The sequence below is a fragment of the Camelina sativa genome, chromosome 5 (genome assembly GCF_000633955.1).
Source record: "Camelina sativa cultivar DH55 chromosome 5, Cs, whole genome shotgun sequence".
Classification (NCBI taxonomy): domain Eukaryota; kingdom Viridiplantae; phylum Streptophyta; class Magnoliopsida; order Brassicales; family Brassicaceae; genus Camelina; species Camelina sativa.
Genome location: NC_025689.1, coordinates 31,895,327 through 31,912,648, shown reverse-complemented (window position 1 = coordinate 31,912,648; position 17,322 = coordinate 31,895,327). Strand labels below are relative to the sequence as shown.

At 36.0% G+C, this 17,322-nt stretch overlaps 4 protein-coding genes and 1 pseudogene across 6 annotated transcripts; 2 read left to right on the top strand and 3 right to left on the bottom strand.

Moving 5' to 3' along the window:
* On the bottom strand, nucleotides 2,528–4,498 carry LOC104788118 (F-box/LRR-repeat protein At3g58900-like). 3 transcript variants are annotated; one of them, XM_010513805.2, is made up of 4 exons: nucleotides 4,408–4,496; nucleotides 3,362–4,300; nucleotides 3,112–3,252; nucleotides 2,528–3,011 (listed from the first exon to the last, which is right to left on the bottom strand). In XM_010513805.2, exons 2-4 carry the CDS (start codon nucleotides 4,295–4,297, stop codon nucleotides 2,691–2,693), a joined length of 1,398 nt encoding a protein of 465 aa, XP_010512107.1. In that variant the 5' UTR covers nucleotides 4,298–4,300; nucleotides 4,408–4,496; the 3' UTR covers nucleotides 2,528–2,690. The 3 variants fall into 3 exon arrangements, with proteins under 3 accessions (XP_010512107.1, XP_019101665.1, XP_010512106.1); XM_019246120.1 differs by having other exon boundaries at nucleotides 3,362–4,322; nucleotides 4,408–4,463; XM_010513804.2 differs by having other exon boundaries at nucleotides 2,529–3,011; nucleotides 3,362–4,305; nucleotides 4,408–4,498.
* LOC104788117 lies at nucleotides 4,633–7,080 on the bottom strand (annotated as a pseudogene).
* On the top strand, nucleotides 7,507–8,125 carry LOC104789757 (putative F-box/LRR-repeat protein At5g15620). The gene is made up of 3 exons (XM_010515404.1): nucleotides 7,507–7,536; nucleotides 7,614–7,757; nucleotides 7,835–8,125. Exons 1-3 carry the CDS (start codon nucleotides 7,507–7,509, stop codon nucleotides 8,123–8,125), a joined length of 465 nt encoding a protein of 154 aa, XP_010513706.1.
* LOC104789756 (putative F-box protein At2g16220) lies at nucleotides 8,817–10,066 on the top strand. Its single transcript, XM_010515403.2, is given in 3 exon segments — nucleotides 8,817–8,897; nucleotides 8,899–9,060; nucleotides 9,062–10,066. Coding segments are annotated over 3 exon segments (1,248 nt in total).
* LOC109133002 lies at nucleotides 11,906–12,379 on the bottom strand. Its single transcript, XM_019245529.1, has one exon. The coding sequence runs from the start codon at nucleotides 12,342–12,344 to the stop codon at nucleotides 12,090–12,092; it is 255 nt and encodes an 84-aa protein (XP_019101074.1). The 5' UTR covers nucleotides 12,345–12,379; the 3' UTR covers nucleotides 11,906–12,089.

Here is a 17,322-nt window from a genome sequence, read left to right as displayed (position 1 = left end):
CCTGATAATAATCTCTGTAATCAGATTCTTCTCCCTCTGATTCTTCAACTTCTTCATCATCTTCTCCTTCTTCCTTCCCTTCTTTTCCTTCAGCCTAACCAAACATAACTCAAAAACGTTACTGTGAAGAGCTAAAAAAAAAACAATTTTACTGCAAAATGTTTTTTTCATACCTTACACGTAACTTCAAGCTTTTCAAACACATCCACTTTATGAAAAACCTGCAAAACGAAACATAAACCTGAGATTCTTGTTACGCTGTTGATAGAAAGAAAAAAAAAAAAAGAAACAAAGAAAACACAAAGTACCTGCTTCATGACACCATTTAGCTCTCTTAAGAGGTCGTGCTCTTCGAGTATCTGAAATTGCATTACAGTTTAGTTTATATAATTGACAAATCAAGTAGAATCTGTGATTTAAAGCAACTTACTGACTTAAAAATTGGGAAATCGAAGTGGACGAGAACGGAAGATGTATTGAGTCAAAGACACTAACAAGAAGAATCAGTTTGATGTTTTACCTTTTTTGGTTCTGAATCTTTTTCATTCTTCAAACCCATAGCATATCTCCAATCTGCACAAAAATAGAGAATTAGAAGAAGCTTCCTTAATATATTTTCTTTTAAGTCTGAATAGTGGAACATGTTTTTTCATACCTTATACTTAAAAGGATCATTGGTTGAGAGAGATAGATAAACTTGTTACAGAACAAAACAAAGAAAAGCAGAGAGGATTTTGAGATGACTTACCGTGCAAGAAGAGGGGATTTCCACCGTTTGGATGATAATTCAGCATCATCCCTAACATTAATGGGAAGAAAGTGAACTTCCATATGTCTCCATCAACTAGAGAAGCAGCAACAAATAAACCAAAAAATCTCAGTCTAACTTATGGATGGGGAACTAAAGCAAACGTATGGAGTGATTGTGAGTAATGGAACGACTTGCCTGACTTGTTCGAACAACATGCAATCTTGGCCTCAACGATTAAGCTTCTTCTCCCTGGTGATGAGTTGTTTTTTTTAGAGAGCTGTTCCATAGAATCTACAAAAAGAAACGAACCATCAATTAAGAACAACAAGAATAATTACCTTTTTTTCTGGTTGTAGAGTTTTTCGTCAACTCAGATGAGAGTTGAAGTCGCCATGAAAACAACGTCCTCTTCTGATCATCACCTGCAAAGACACTAAAAAATATACTTCCACCAGATATTACTCATCAACAATGCTTGGTTGAAGGATAAAACTTGCAACAGAAGAAAAATAAAATCATGATAAGGATCTTGAGTTTACTTACAGAGGTTTTTTCAGTTGTTGTTGTTGACTTGTTTTGTTGTTGTCGGGTATGGTCAAGAAAAAAAAATTAAAATGACAGTTCCGGGTATACCATATACCATCCAATAGCTCCGATCGAGAAGAGCATCATCTGATTGCTTTGCCATGAACCTTATTCTTCCTTCAAATCATCGTCTTGGTTGGAAAGCACGAAGATACACCTGTTTCACCCAAAAGAAATAAAGAAACCCTCTATTTAGTATCGAACGGTCTCTCTCTCTCTCTCTCTCTGCCTCGCCGCCGTTAGAATCGAACGATCTCTCTCTCGCACTCTAAACTGATTTTGATTTCTCCAGGAGACTGGTGGAGCGTCTGAAAGAGTATTTATAGATTAGGATTAAGAAAAGGAAATTAGGATTGCCTTTTTTTTTTTAATAGCACGTTATAGAAAAAGAAATTACTAATTAAATAGAGAAAACGGTAACAACCCTAACTCATAAAATGAAAAAAAAGGAAATTACTAATAGCATCGTTAATTCATCACGATAGGTCTGTTTACCAATTTTGCCACTGGACTTCTCTGCTTGGGCTTCACTAGTTTCCCCGCAGCCCAAAGCCGAACAATCCCGGTTTTGTTTACCGAATTAAACCGACCGGTTAATATCTTGTAAGAACCGGATCAAATAGAACCGAGCCAACATATCAATATTCCCTCAATCTCGTTGTCTGGTCACACTGGTGGATGCTACTCTGATGCTAATTTCAATTTGCAATGGTATTTTCGAACAACATAGAAGAAAGTTAGACAAGTAAATGCTCAAGTCAGAGACTTTCCCTCTAACTCCCAAAATCTCTCTCTTTATCACTAGACTCATTCACTGAAATCATCAAAATTTGGATTCAGCCATTCTTACTGATTCGTTTTGTTAGAGGACGATGAGGGTGATGTAACAACATCACATATAAACAAGGTATCCTTAATGATACATCCACTTTGATATTTGTATTGATCTTAAAGCGAAGATGATGAAACTCTAGAAGAAGTCATTGAGTTGCAATGACGGAATCATGGTGTGTGAGTCTCTCTATAACAAGTTGATTGCGCAATGAAGTCTACTATGAACAAAACTTTCTCACAGTTTTGCTAAAGTCCCTTGGGAAACTGACTTTGGTTCAGTTCAAGTCGACCAAACTAATTCTCTTCTTACTCTTCTTCTTCTTCTTCTTCTTCTTCTTATGACAATGCCAAGTTTGCTAAAAGAACTTTATTAGTCTCGTGTGTCGTGACAAGGTAACATTACGAAACAGAGTATCAATGAGAAAAGGCAACTTAGAATCAAAAGCAGACTTTGAACAAAACTATGAGCTGTGTTTACTCCCACAAATACTTAAACAGTGCAGTCCACTTCCCTTACAAGTTACAAGGGACCGCGCACTAGTAATTGAACATCGCAAGTCCATAACTTATTGTAGAAGCTCATCATCTTCCCGACAAGTTCAACCCTTTTAGGGTCTTTGAATAGTGTAGGAATACCCTCGTGAGCATATATCTCCATCTCCTTCAAACACCGAAAAACATCCAAGAAATGCATGATCATCTCTAGTTCTCTAATTGTTCCTCCAAACTCATAAATCTGTAACTTCTTTACTGGACAAGATGTGAGCGGACGGACTTTGTCCTCCCGAGAAATACAGTCACAGACATACCCGCATTGATCTGTCACATAGTGTAAGAGACCCTGAAAGCATCGTAAAGAAGACAATAAGGTTGTTGTAAGTGTGAACTGCTTCTTTAACAGATATTTTGTCCATGTAGTTTCATGGATTATATAGTTCTACCTCAATCATTAGAGTTTCTAAATGCGGGCAATTCCTTAAAAGAACTGGCATTGCTTGCCATCCCCGAGTCATGTCACTCCAAATACTTAACAATTTGAGGTTGTTGAACACTGGCATCGCTTCACAGCACCTAGAAAGCACCTGCAAACGAGAAAAAAAAAACAAGTCTAAAAATCACGCAAATGGAATAATTGATATCTTTATATCATCCCGTCCAGCCAGAAATATACGCTATACATAGTAAGCTGACCTCAAGGGTATCAGGAGACAAGTACAGTTCTTGAACATTTCTTAGGCCAGTGATGAGCTTCCACGCATTTCCAAGACCAGGGAAAACATCATCCACTATCAACATTTCGTTATTGAGTGCTCTTACTTGCTCGATTTGACCTTGAGTTAATAAAAGGTTGATCTGAGCCTCGACTAAGTTTTCAAAGTTAACTTGTGGATAGTCCTCCGCAAGAGAATCACAGTAATAAAAGTAAACAAGACTTGGAGCGTCAAATGAAAGACTCTTCAGAATAACTAGGCTACCACAACCATGGAGATCAATAGTCAGCTCCTTGAGGATCTGGCTAGACACAGTCACATTGGACTCCCTCCACCGTGTATTAGTCATGTCTAACTCTTCAAGCGCAGGGCAAGCAGAAAGAAGAATCTGAAACAGACCAATACATAACCCGCAGGAGTCAAGAACAAGAGTTTTAAGCATCGGTAAACATATATCCTTCTCCCACCAATAAAGATCAAATTCACTTGCTAATCTCAGCTCAACAAGTGTCCTACTGACACCCACGTCGTGAGGCAGCCAATATAAATCTCTGAAATCAATGAAAAGATCAAGGTCCGAAACACCACGCTTCAGCACATTACATATCCAACGATCCACATGATCTGAGTCAACACCAGTTTTACACTTGAGGGAGAATTTGACTATGGGAGAATCACTCTGCAATGTCAATACTCTATCCACAAAATCCATGAAGCTCTGCGGATTTCGTACTCTTTCCGGCTTACCCTCTACTTGATGAAGGAAGACAGAGTCGTCAAACTCGAGATGAGGGACAAAAGCAAACAGATTGCGCCACCTCTGGGAGAGAACCGATGTTAAAGCAGCCTCCTTTGTTGTAAGGAAGGACAATATATGACAAAGGAGATCATCTGGTAGACTGCTGAAGAGATCCATCCTCTGAACTACACAAATCTCAAAGCTATCAGAACATCAACCTATACATAAACAGAGAAGCGATTGATCGTAAATAGAAATCCACAGAAAGCAAAATGATCTGAACATACCTTCAATGGAGTATAAGATCAGTAGAAACAGAAGGAGAATAGTTATCACCTTGTACATATGCAAATTCTTAGACCGAAATCGAGGGCCGATCCAAGTTTAAAGGATGAAAGGAAGAATCTACAAGTCGCTTCGTTTCATTCAGGATTTTAAACCGGAATTTAAATTAAATAAACACAAACCGAACCGAACCGAACCAAATTGGGAAACATTTAGTAAAAATAAATACAATGAAAAGAAGAAACTATTCTCCTAGCTTGGATCGATCATCTGCTGCCGTAGCTTGGTCTTGCTCAGTTATCCCCCGATCCCTGGATGTCTCAGCTTTCTCTGAGTTGGTTGCAAGCCGGGCCTGTAATGCTGATGCTAGCATCGGGTTCTGCTCGAGAATGATTTCGAACAGAACATCATAGTCCCGCTTCTTCTCGGTAATCTCCTGACCACTCGACGCCGCCTTTGCTCGCTCTCGATCCCTCCACGCTGATTCTAGCATTGGGTTCTGGTCGACAATCATATCGAACCTAGCTTTGTAGCCCGCAAGCTGAGCTTCTTGTTCCTGTTGCCTCTCCTTAAGATCCGCAAGTTTGGCGTTAGCAGCATCTAGTTGCATTTGAAGGTCGTCCTGATCAGACATCTCTTCTCGCAGAGGAGGAGGTACCGGGGAAGAAGCTCTACGCATTATGAAGAACATATCGTAGATACACTCTTTATTGCGGGGAGCGAACTGTAGGAAAAAAAAGAAAAGACAGTTGGTTATTTTTTTCAACGCTGTAATGACTTTATGTGATTGAAGACGGTAATCAAACATACCTCAGAGTAGATATCATCCATCTGGGTCTGGGAACAACTCCCAGACCGTACCCAACTCTTAGAATGTCTAACTACCTCTGTCGAGACCACATCGTGGAGCTTATATGCAAGAACTTTAAAGTTTGTAGAATCATTCTCTTCAAAGTACTAAGGTACTTCAAAGTTTGTAGAATCATTCTCTTCGGCATCCATCTCCATCTCATCCAAACACGGGAAAAACTCCAAGAAATGCCTTATCATCTCTTTCTCTCTAGTTGTTCCTCGAAACCCTCTAACCTGCAACTTCTTCACTGGACAAGATAAGAGCGAACGACCTTTATCCTCCCGAGAAATGCAGTCACAAGCATCCCCACATTTATCTGTCACACTGTGTAATAGACCCTGAACGCAGAAAGGAGACACAATAAGGAACTTCAAAAGGATGAACTCTTGTCTTTGTAAATGTTTGAGAAATAAATAAAGAGTTGTGTTTACACCTCAAGGATTAGAGTTTCTATTCGTGGACAGTTCCTTAAGAGAACCGGCATTGCTTGCCATCCTCGATCCTCAGCACTCTTGATACGTAAAATTTTGAGGTTGTTGAACACCGGAAATGATTCACAGCATAGAGAAAGCAACTGAAAACAAGACAACAAAAAGCTGACATTACATTTTGCAATCTTTGTTTCAAAATCTCAAGGATTAATTCCCTATTTGAAACGAGGAAGCTTAAAACATCAAGATGACCTTTTAGTTCTTCATAGAAATCACTGAAAGGACTAACATAAACTGAATTCATGCTTCAGAATATAGATGAGGCTGTTCAGTTTCTTGGTTTTATTGGTTGAGACTAACAAATAAAATATTACAAAAGAAAAGAATATAGCAACTGAGTAGCTGACCTCGAGAGTATCGGCAGAAAAACAAAGTTTCTGTACATTTCTTATGCCACTCATGAGCTTCCACACATTTCTAAGACGCAGAACAGCTTCATCTCCCTCATTAGACGCTCGTATTAGCTCGATTTGATCATCACTTACTATAAGGTTGAGTCGAGCCTCAACTAAATTTTTCAAGTTAACTCTTGGATAGTCCTCTGCAACAAAATCAGAGTAGTCCAAAAACACCAGACTCGGTGTATCAAATGAAATGCTCTCTAGATTCTTAAAGTCTTCGAAACCGCAAGCATAGATAGTTAGCTTCCTGAGGCTTGTACTTGACGCGGATTCATCCAAATCACTCCACTCAATATCAGCGATATATAGTTCCTCAAGCACAGGGAAGGAAAGAAGAAACATGTCAAGCTTCTCACCTAAGAAAATCCTATTCGTGTAAATGTCAAGACTTTTAAGCATTGGTAAGAAAGTGAATCTACTGCTAGGCCACCAATCAACACCAAATTCACTTCTTAACTTCAGCTCAACAAGTGTAGTACTGACAAACATCTCTTTAGGCAGATGGTATTCATCATCGTAATCCGAATCATCGGAATCATAATCGGAATCATATCTAGAAAACTCGAGGAAAAGTTCAAGGTCGGAAACACCACGGTGCAGCACATTACATATCCAACGATTCACACGAACCTTATCAATACCAGTCTGACATTTGAGGGAGAATTTCTTAACGGGAGAAGAATCACCCTGCACTGCCAATAATACTCTTCTATCCACAAAATCCATGAAGCTCTGAAGCATCCCATCCATTTCTCGCTTACCCTCTTCAGGATGAAGGAAGACAGAGTCATCAACGTCAAGATTAGGGACAAGTGTCCACAAATTGAGCCACCGCTTTGAAAGAACCGATGTCAAAGCAGCCTCCTTTGTCGTAAGGAAAGACAAGATATAGCAAATAACCTCGTCCGGTAAACTGCCGAACCAATCCATCGTTTACTAAATTTAGCAAAATCAACAATTACCAAACCCTAGACAAAGGAAACCCCAGTTTTGCTAATTGATACCACCAGAACCAGAAAATAAAAAAAATTTGATTTCAAACGGAGAAATAGAAATACTTCGGCACCTACCTTGGTACTGTACAGGACGCGATGTCAAAGACCCAATAATGCTATGAAAATATAACCCAAACATATTTTCTCGAATAGAAATGAGATATATATTCTTCCATGTTTACGTTTTCAAAATCTGTCTCATTGTCACGATTACTTGAGTTTAAAGTTGTTAAACCGTTTGCAAGTATCTTATCCGCTCTGACTTGAAGAACAAGCTAAGCTTACTCTTGCTTGGAGAAGATCTCCTAGGTATAGCATTAACCCAAGGAATCTGATCAAAGGGCTAAGAAATGTTGAGATCATGGACTTGTCTTCTCTTGGAACCGTGGAGGTACTTTATTCTTTTCTCTTGATACAAAGATTGTAATTGATTGATTGATGACTAGTTAATTTTTGTTCTGTTTTCAGATCTTTTTTTGTTTCTACCGTGGAGCAATCCCAGTGTTTGAAAACCTGTCTCGTTTATCTATTGCAACTGAGGTCGGTTCGTGTTGGAAACTTGTGCCATTACTGCTTAAAATATCTCCGAATCTAGAGACTCTCGTCATCAAGGTATGAATGTATTAAACTTTGAATTATTTTTTGGACAACTCAAAATAAGTTTTCTATATTCTTTCATATTGTTTCAGGGCCCCTTGCACAATGATCTGAATCGACAAGGAATAGGACCCGTTTGCGAGTGCTTGTGTGGATCTAATTTTCTGTTGTCATGTCCTGTGAAAGTCCTAGAGTTAACCAAATTCCGAGGAACTAAAGGAGAGTTGGAGCAAATGAAACATCTATTGGAGAAATTGCCGTGTCTTGAGCTTGTCAAAGTTCTTGCTTGGGCAACAAACGAAGAAGCAAAGTTGCAACTCGCCATGGATCTGCTAACGCTTCTAAGACCTTGCAAGATCCAGCTCAAGTTCTTTTCTGGCTAAATTAATTAACTTATGCATGAAGTGTAACTTTGGCCCCTCTCTCTAGTTCCTTAAGTTTCTTTGAACCTGAATTTGTTGGTTTATACTCTTGGTCTACAATTTACCTTGGGATCCTAGACTTACTCTTAAGCTTTGGAGGTAAATATACTCTATTCTCTTCTTTTTTTGTTGAAGTTAATTAATAATTAGCTTCTTTTCAGTTGACTTTTTTACTCGAATCAAGTGATAAAGGTTATGAAGATTCAACACAAGTGACTAAAGAGCTTAAGCTCAGTTTAGTTTTGCAATAATAGTTCATGTTTGATTTTAGTTTGGCTAAAAAGGTTTATGGTCCGGTCTTATGTGACTTCGTAGCCTAACGATTATCAAAATCAGTATATGTACAATAAAATAAACTCACTGATATGCAATGTGATTAAACCAAAATTTGGAAAGGTTTTCTTTAAAAATGCCTCTTTTCTAAAAAGAAATAACTTTTTTTTTTCTTATTAAAAATTGTTTCAAAATAAAAAAAAAATATTCATTTATATAAAATTTTAACAAGAAAACTACAGTAATTAGAATAAAGAAACTTATTACCGACGTTAAATAAGCCCATTAATAACAAGTTTCTTTTGTAGATAGTATAGCTAGGGTTCTCTAGGTCTTACTATGTTTTTATCATCTCTGTTTCTTCGTTTGATCGCAAACAATGAAGAGGAAGTCATCATCTCCCATATCACTGATTAATGATCTCATACTGGAGATCTTGTCGAGATTGCCTTCAAAGTCGAGTCGCGAGGTTTCATTGCGTATCGAAGCTGTGGGATTCAATGTTGGGTAGTCCATATTTCAAGGAGCTGTTCCTAACCAGATCCTCGGCTAATCAGCGCCTCTTATTCGCCGTCCACGAAAGAGGTGTGTGGAGCTTCTTCTCGTCAGCAGACGCCGAATTTGTCGTCGTCGACGACTCTTGTAGCAGACGCCGAATTTTATGTGAAGTTCTCTCCAAAAGAACTAAAGATCTATAATCTCTTATATTCTGGTGACATAAGAAAAATTTCATGTGGCTACGCCTCTGGCTTGCTCTATATGTATGGTGATCGATACGAAGCTAGACCTCTGATATGTAACCCCATCACAGGACGGTATGCAATCTTACCTGATCGGTATACTTTTAGAAGGGCTTATAGCTTTTTTGGGTTCGACCCGATTGACAAACAACATAAGGCATTGTCCATGGCTTATCCATTTGGTCCTGGTCATCATAAAGTTCTTACATTTGGAGATGGAGATATAAGGTGGAGAAAGGTAAAAAATTCCGTGCGACATGATATTAATAGTGATGGGGTATGCATCAACGGGGTTTTGTACTACTTAGGTGACTCGAAGAGTTGTACTAATGATGATCACGTTATAACATCTGATTATGTGATAGTTTGCTTCAATCTTAGGTCCGAGAAATTCACCTTTATCAACGTAGAATTTGTTTGTACTCAATTGATAAACTACAAGGGCAAATTAGCAATTATTTTTTGGGAGGGTGATGACTACTACACATATGACGACACTATGCCCATTCATGAGTTGCATCTGTGGGTTGTAGAGGATCTTGAGAAAAAGAAATGGTCGAAATATACCTACACTTTGAGCGCTGATAAATTCTTCTGTCATCGCGTTTCCGTCGTTGGAGCGACCGCTTCCGGTGAAATACTTTTCTCAATGTGCGAGTATACACCTAAAGAACCGTTTTATGTTTTCTATTTCAATCCCGAAAGGAACACTCTCCAAAGTGTTGAGATCCAATGTTTTGGTGAAGGATTCAAGGAATGTTGTAGGGTTCTCACTTTTCTAAACCACGTAGAGGATCTTGATGCTAACGATCTAAAACTACTCAAATCAGTCCATCCCCCATTGGAGCCGCCAGAATATATGGGACCATCAGATTCAGAATCAGACTGATCAGAAGGTACAAGGAGAAGAAGATAGAGACAAGACTGGAGTTAAGTGAAATCAATTGGCTTGTCATTTTTCTTTTGTCAACCTTGTTTATGCGTTTATACTCTTTTGATAATTTACCTTTTCATTTTTACTATTTTGATAAATCAAGTCCGATTATCCTATATATCTTCGTTTTTATAGCTCCTACATGAGCTGCTTTTATGAAGGTCATATATATTATTTTTTGGTCGCACTCAAACTTCTAAAATTAAAGTTTGTTCATCTGTTCCTGCTTTTGCTTGGTTTGCAATGTGCATATGAGTATACTTGAAGCTATTTATAAACTTGAAACTTTGGTTGCTTTTTGCTCGTTTTTGTTTCAATTTAAATATACTAGGAAATTGACTCGTTAGTTGTTGCATGGGATGCGGGAAAATGAAAACTTGTAATAACTAACATTATTAAATAATGTTTTCGAGTGGAAACTTTATTATAGTTCTTTTAACTGCACTTCTTTATTATTTTAATTTATGAATTTATTTTCTTTAGTTTTTCTGTTTTCATCTTTGTCCTTCTAATGATATTATTTATCTATTGCTATAGCTGCATTTCAATTACTATTGATGTAATTCAAACATTTCGAACGACTATTTTCGACTCCTAACATTATTCTTCTTTTGCTTTATTTGAAAAACAGTTTTAAAATCATAGTTTTATATGTAAAGTTAGAGTTTCACTTTAACTTTGTTCTAAAATCATAGGTTTATTTTTTCACCGTCTTCTATTTGATACCATTCCAAGTGACAAACCCAATAAAAAATATTTTGAATAGATGAATGATGCGGGTTAGTTTTAAATTTTAACGAAGATGAATTAATCAATATCAATATGAAAAGTTCAAAGAAAAAGAACTTCAAAATCAAAATCGAAGAACTTCAATTTCTTCAAAATCATTAGTGATTTTGTTTTTTTGCCTAATCACTCCGCACTTTGAAACAATAATAAGTTATAATTACGTCGTTGTATCCTGATTTTTTTGTAGTTTTTTTTTTTTTTTTTTTGAATATAATGTTAAATTAAATTCAAGAAAAAATAAACTTTTTTACAATGCAGAGCAAAGCCTTCTGTTTTTTAAACTGTTTCTAAAAAAAAAAAAAAAAATAGAATGCCATGGGTTTAATTAGATCGAGCAGCGAACCATGTTTGAATGGTATCATCCCCACCATTGCCTATTGTGCTGAGCCTGTTACGAACGTTTTTGTCAATCAGCTTGACTAGCTTCTCCACCGTAGATGAGGGTTCACCATGACGTCGAGCATTCCTCTCTCTCCAAGCAGAATGGAGGGTGTTCTGAAAAGTATATGCAGTTATGAACCTCTGTTTCTTGTCAAGTTCATTTCCGTCCAGCAGATTCACTATTTCTTGCCAGTTTGCAGTGTATTTATTCAATAGCAGACCTTTTGTGAGCTTCTCCCACACCTGTTGAGTGAAAGAGCATTGAAAAAAGAGGTGATCACGTGTTTCTAGGGGTGGTTGCAGAGGGTGCATGAGGGGTTGAGGTTTGAGCTCCATTTTTGCATTGTCTCCAGTGGATAACCTGACTTTTTTGTAGTTATATATAACATTACTTTTTATTATGATTTGTGTCATCACTTGACACAATAATAATTTATTAGGAAGAGGATTTTCCTTAATTTTTACTTATGGGCGAATGTTTTTCTTCTCCTAGAACGTACATATACTTGATTACAGTAACCTTATGTTTTTTTTTTGGGTCAAAAGAGACTTTATAGGATACGAAAGCCTTGAAATAGATAGAAGGACCCAAAAGTTCACAAAAGCATATTGGAGGATATCAGATTAGTCAAATTTCCAACTAATTGTCGGATTCCCATATATAAACATTGACAAAACTATATATATCAAAGACGGTCTACAAATAATAAAATTCATATACTGAATATTAAAATTTTGACAACATAGCTATATAGTACCGATCAAGGACGATCGAGAAGAAGAATAATGTTACGAGTTTTTACGATCTTCAAAGAGAGTACATATCGGAGAGTGCTTTAAGGACCTTTAGCTTCAACTTCAAATGCACAATATAATCAACAGTCTTTAATAAAAGCAGATCCGGGTGGTTGCATCTTACCCCTCCCGGTATCAGTATTTGGAGCCTCCTCACCTTCATTTGAAGCAATCCGGATCCATGACCCGTATTGTTGTTGCTCCTCTTCTTCTTCTTATTCGTCGTCTGCTTCATTCCTATCCTCTTGTATTTCTTCGACTCCTCCATTGCCTTTTTGTTTAATGACAACACTTTAAAAGTTGTGATGCAAACGAACGTGCGGGTGGTACATATTTATATAGAGTCTATGACATATTTATAAGAGTCTTTTACTCTATTTATTTTTATTTCTTTTAATTTTGTACAATTGTGGAATGTGTTGTTTTTAAAATGCTCGCTTATGTCCACACACTCGATCTGTTTGTCCTTATTATTTTTGCAATGAGAAAGCATTATGCCATTATCCAATAGAAAAAATGTATTAGTAACGTCGGTCGTTTAATTTAATTTGTATTTATTTGCATGGTTTCAATTATTCCATAAAACACGAAAGCTGTATATATAATATATATAATATATCACGTGTTGGACTCACTATATAACTTTTATGATTCGGACAGTTGTCTAATCTTTTTCAGTGCATAATATATGAAATCTTCTATAATTTGTTTTACCCATGTTTCTATATTAAGATTACAAGTACCAACTGAAACTTGAACTAGTGGCGTTACTTAGGTCATCGGACCTATTGACTACATTAGAAAACTACTATAAAGTGTATACGTTTTGTTGTTCCTTACGAGCTGTCAGCTAGTAATCACATCTTAATAAAATAACAATGTAGAGTTCCTCACTCCAAAGTCTTAAAAGATTTAATCCAATAACATCTTTTACAATGTCGAGTTCCTCCAAAATCTTCTCAATCACAGGTTTAGGATTTTAAAGGTGGGAAAGAGAAGTAAAATATATGGTTCTGCACTTCTTTTACTTTTCCTCGCTTTTTTCTATTGTTAAACTACTGATGAAAGAGTTGATCGCACATATAAAAGAGCTTTGGGACCAAAGATTTTTAATGATAGTGAAATTTATGAGGCTAATATATAATAATACAAATGTATGTGTGTTCCTAAGAGTTGGGGTGTATTGTTAAATGTTTTTGGGCCGACACAATGCAATTTTTGTAAGTGCCAACTGGATACTATGCACGTGTTTTCGACAGCTTAGCTTTTCCAAACTCTCTTTTGTTGCCATCGATACTCGACATTGACGCGATCTCTCTCACTTATATTTGTCTTTTTTTCTCTGTAATGTGCATTTTTACTCCATTGTTGATCTGTATAAGTATATTGGGAGTACATGGTTACAAAAGTCTTTTATAATTTATATTGAACTTAAATACCAAAAAAAAATATGTGTGGAAATTATACAATTCCTATAGTTTTCTTCATTTTCTACAATCGGAGGAGCCTAGTCATCTCAGTTTGTAGTTTCAATCAAGCATTCAAAAAGGAAAAGGACGCTTGAGGAGCTGTTAATCACATTAGCTTTTTTTTTTTTTGGTTGGAAATTTGATCAATCACAAATTCTATACTAGAGTCGAGAACGTGGCACAGTGGTTTCACGAAATGGACCACTCTACGAATCACATGCAATTGTATGTGTGATAATGAACAATGATGATTGGTGAAGGATGGGATCAAGTGGGCTAGTTTCGAAAGTTTAGGGTTTTGACAGCTTGAACAAGATGGCTATGTGTGTGGCTATCTGAGTGACCAATGACTATTTGGTGTTGCTGTTATTACCCTTCTTTCGGCAAATTAACGTGGCTGATGGGTCACTTTGGGTCCCATTCTACCATCATTTCTCACCGTCCGCTCATTGCCCATACGTATCATTTCTACTTCAACTGCATGGTTATCTTCTTCTTCTTCTTTTTTTTTCATTTTTTAATCTATAGTTTTACATAATTTAGTTATATACTTATATGTAGCAATTTTAAAATCTTTATACTGATAATTGATTTTATTGATCATGGAAGAGGAGAGGCACCGCAGTCTATGGAAACAGCTCCCTACTTTTATATGTTTCCCTCTTTTGTGGGATTATTGGGTTAATTTGGCCGGATCCCGGAACAATTATTTGATATTACATTTTTCCATGTTTTTCCCCATAAAACAGTGATTCGAAAATTATATTGTTTAAACATTCACATAAAACTATTTCACAACAATTCTATGCTATATATTATATATTCCGAACTGAACCACGAAATATATGACTTTGTTTTTGAAATGAGTATGGGTATGGTGCCGCATTTTCCAATGTAAATTATTTGTACGTAAAGCAAGCACATGATGTGTTTGAATATCAATGTCTATGTGATTGCAACGATTATTTCTTGATATATATATATATATAATAAACACATTGCATGAAACTAATGGACTTTCTATCGGATCGGACTATTTCTTAAATCTTACATGTGCTTTGCATAAATGTTACATGATTTCTCATATATTATTAGTCGATTCTTCCCTCAATTCATTTTTGCCAGCTCTACTTCCCATTTAGTCCATACTGATTTACTATTAGTATATATAAATGGATAGAAGCCACTCATTTGTTTGTTGCAAATGTTTGATTGGTTGGTAACATCAACTAAAATTAACTCGAATTATACATATATATATGCATCAATGCATGCAACCCATGCTCTCATGTGCTCTGGCCAACTCAGCGACCATGATTTTCCAAAGAGATGAGTGGACGTCTGATGCAATGCAATATTTTTGTTTAAAGAACCGTACTCCTGAAATATTTTGAGACCTAATTTGGATAGACATGAAAACAAGAAAAAGTCTTTCTAAAACTCAAAATATAATATATTTTTTATAATCTTAATAACAATTTAATTATGCGTTGATGTTAAGGTAAAACTAGCTTAGCTAGGACTGAATATTTTCGTTGGTGTATAATATAACGATAGTTTATTTCTTATGGACAGTCAACTCGTTGCTTAATGCATGTAAGAGCAACGTCAGTTTTTATTGTGAACGGTGAATGCTTCAATCCCATGTTCTCATCTACATGGACACCCCAGGCAACCTTAAAGTTCCTTGACGTACATTTGGCCCATTTCTTGAGACCCAAATTAATATAGATGCAAGGTTTTGCGCCCATCAACCTTCCTCTATATTGCCTCGCCACTTTTTATATTTCTTGTTTTGCACATTAGGTTATATATACTATATAACTTATAACATTCAGTGTCAACATGAGGAATTGAAGAGGTTATATAAACATTCGAAAAAATGTTGGGCCTAAGTACATAGCCCAACAAAGCAAGTATAGTAATTGTAGCTAAATCCAAATATGAAAGAAAACTAAATAATGATTTTTCTCTACTAAAATCGTATCAATACTGGTTTGTTTTATTGTATTTGAAGGATAATTCAAAGTTCAAACCTAACAAAGGGAATGCTCATAATTTGGTCCTAAACCCATAATGAAGAGTCACATTTGCATTTATACTTCAAACAGATTATATTTCTTAATTGTTGAACCAAAAATATATCTAATGCAATAGTCATGACATGTTTATTCTCTTGATATATTAATTGTTTCCTTGGCGTGGCCGAACAAATTATACAATTTTTAATCCAAACAAAAAAAATTATATAAATTGCTTTCATCATTTAAGATGTACGGTCACTCAATTTGACCAAATGGTCAGAGTTCGGAACGCATTTAGAGTTCAATTCATCTTTAAGATTCACGTATTAATTGGGAATATTAGAGCATTTACCGCAGGATTCAATGAAATTATCAGATTTTAGCATCTATGGCTGTGTATTCGAACTTGTATATGACTTTACTTTTTTATGTATCCTAACTTACTTATCCTGTCTACGAATGTGTATGATTCAAATCAATAAATTATTGTTGTCTCATATGAATGACTATAGTCTGAATAAGCATCATTAGAAACTCACCGGCCTAGCGTCAGACCTAATATTTAGGAATTAGGGAGAAGAATTTTAAAAAAGCCTAAGAGCCATCATAACCTAACATTTTTGTTGGATGAATCTGAATCCACTAACCATTACAGTATCAAATACTTGGAGTCTAATGCAGGGGTTGACAAGAAATGACACCTTTTCTTCAATTCTTTTCTTGACAAAAATATCGATCGAGTCATCTATTTTATCATTACTCAATTTGGACACCATTAGTTTTATATTTTCCTAGTGTGGGTCCTTAATTAACCTCAGCCAAGAGTATACAAATCACCTGGCCCATTGTATAAATTATAAAATTAATATGCAGATCGCAATTATAGGATTTTACGTTGCATATGTCAGCAATATGCCTTGTCGTTTCTTTTGTTTTTTGCGCTTAAAATATTACTTCACGTTCAAATGGTCTTCTGACCAAAAATTTACAAGTCTAATTTTAAATTGGTTAGTGGATGTGGAAGTTAAGGTAGTATCTCAAGTTACGTTCACAATTAGGGACTTCGTTGCGAAAAGAAAAATGAAGATGTTCAGTGAGATGTTACTATACCGTAAGTGTAACTAAACTTTTTTTTTTAAGGTGTAACTACACTGTCATTAGAATATATGGATACATATTATTGGTTTTATTTATGGCCTTCAGTTTAATGATATGCCATGCTTATGGGGGGCTTGCACGGAATATCAGAATCCATATATAGGAGGCAGTAGTTTTTTGAATATTAACAACAAAAAATTATCTGATTTGACAAAGGTACGAATTAGTTGTTTTTGAAAGGAAATATCAGTGAGGAATTTAAGAGAGAGTAGAAGTAGTTGAGCAAACTTTAAAAATGAAGGCAAGTGTACTGTTGAGAGAAATGAATTTTTCACTCCAACATGAGCTGCTTCAGTCATTGAGTTGTGGCTGGAAATGTCGAAACGAGACTTGCGAGCTTTCTCTCCTGAAGAAGCTAACGGGTTACGCTTTGCATCCCACAATTTTAAAGCAATTAATCATCAAATTAGGAATAAAGTATCATCATTTTCGAATGACTCGTCCGTCTAAAGCTTCAAATTTGCGCAGTATTGGTTGCAGAATTCTTCATGACATTGTAAGGCCTCTAATTTTGAACGCAACAATATATATCTATCGATTTATAAATTCTAAAGAAATTGTTAAAAAAGTTTAGGATATAATAAAATTTGAAGTA

Excerpts from the sequence above, each read along its gene's own strand:
- LOC104788118 (XM_010513804.2), bottom strand. The coding sequence starts at position 4,465 with ATGTACAAGGTGATAACTATTCTCCTTCTGTTTCTACTGATCTTATAC. Across the intron at positions 4,306-4,407 it reads GATCTTATACTCCATTGAAG|TTCAGAGGATGGATCTCTTC; the intron begins GTATGTTCAGAT and ends AGATTTGTGTAG. Across the intron at positions 3,253-3,361 it reads TGTCTCCTGATACCCTTGAG|GTGCTTTCTAGGTGCTGTGA; the intron begins GTCAGCTTACTA and ends TCTCGTTTGCAG.
- LOC104789757 (XM_010515404.1), top strand. The coding sequence starts at position 7,507 with ATGGACTTGTCTTCTCTTGGAACCGTGGAG. Across the intron at positions 7,537-7,613 it reads CTTCTCTTGGAACCGTGGAG|ATCTTTTTTTGTTTCTACCG; the intron begins GTACTTTATTCT and ends TTCTGTTTTCAG. Across the intron at positions 7,758-7,834 it reads TAGAGACTCTCGTCATCAAG|GGCCCCTTGCACAATGATCT; the intron begins GTATGAATGTAT and ends ATATTGTTTCAG.
- LOC109133002 (XM_019245529.1), bottom strand. The coding sequence starts at position 12,344 with ATGGAGGAGTCGAAGAAATACAAGAGGATAGGAATGAAGCAGACGACG.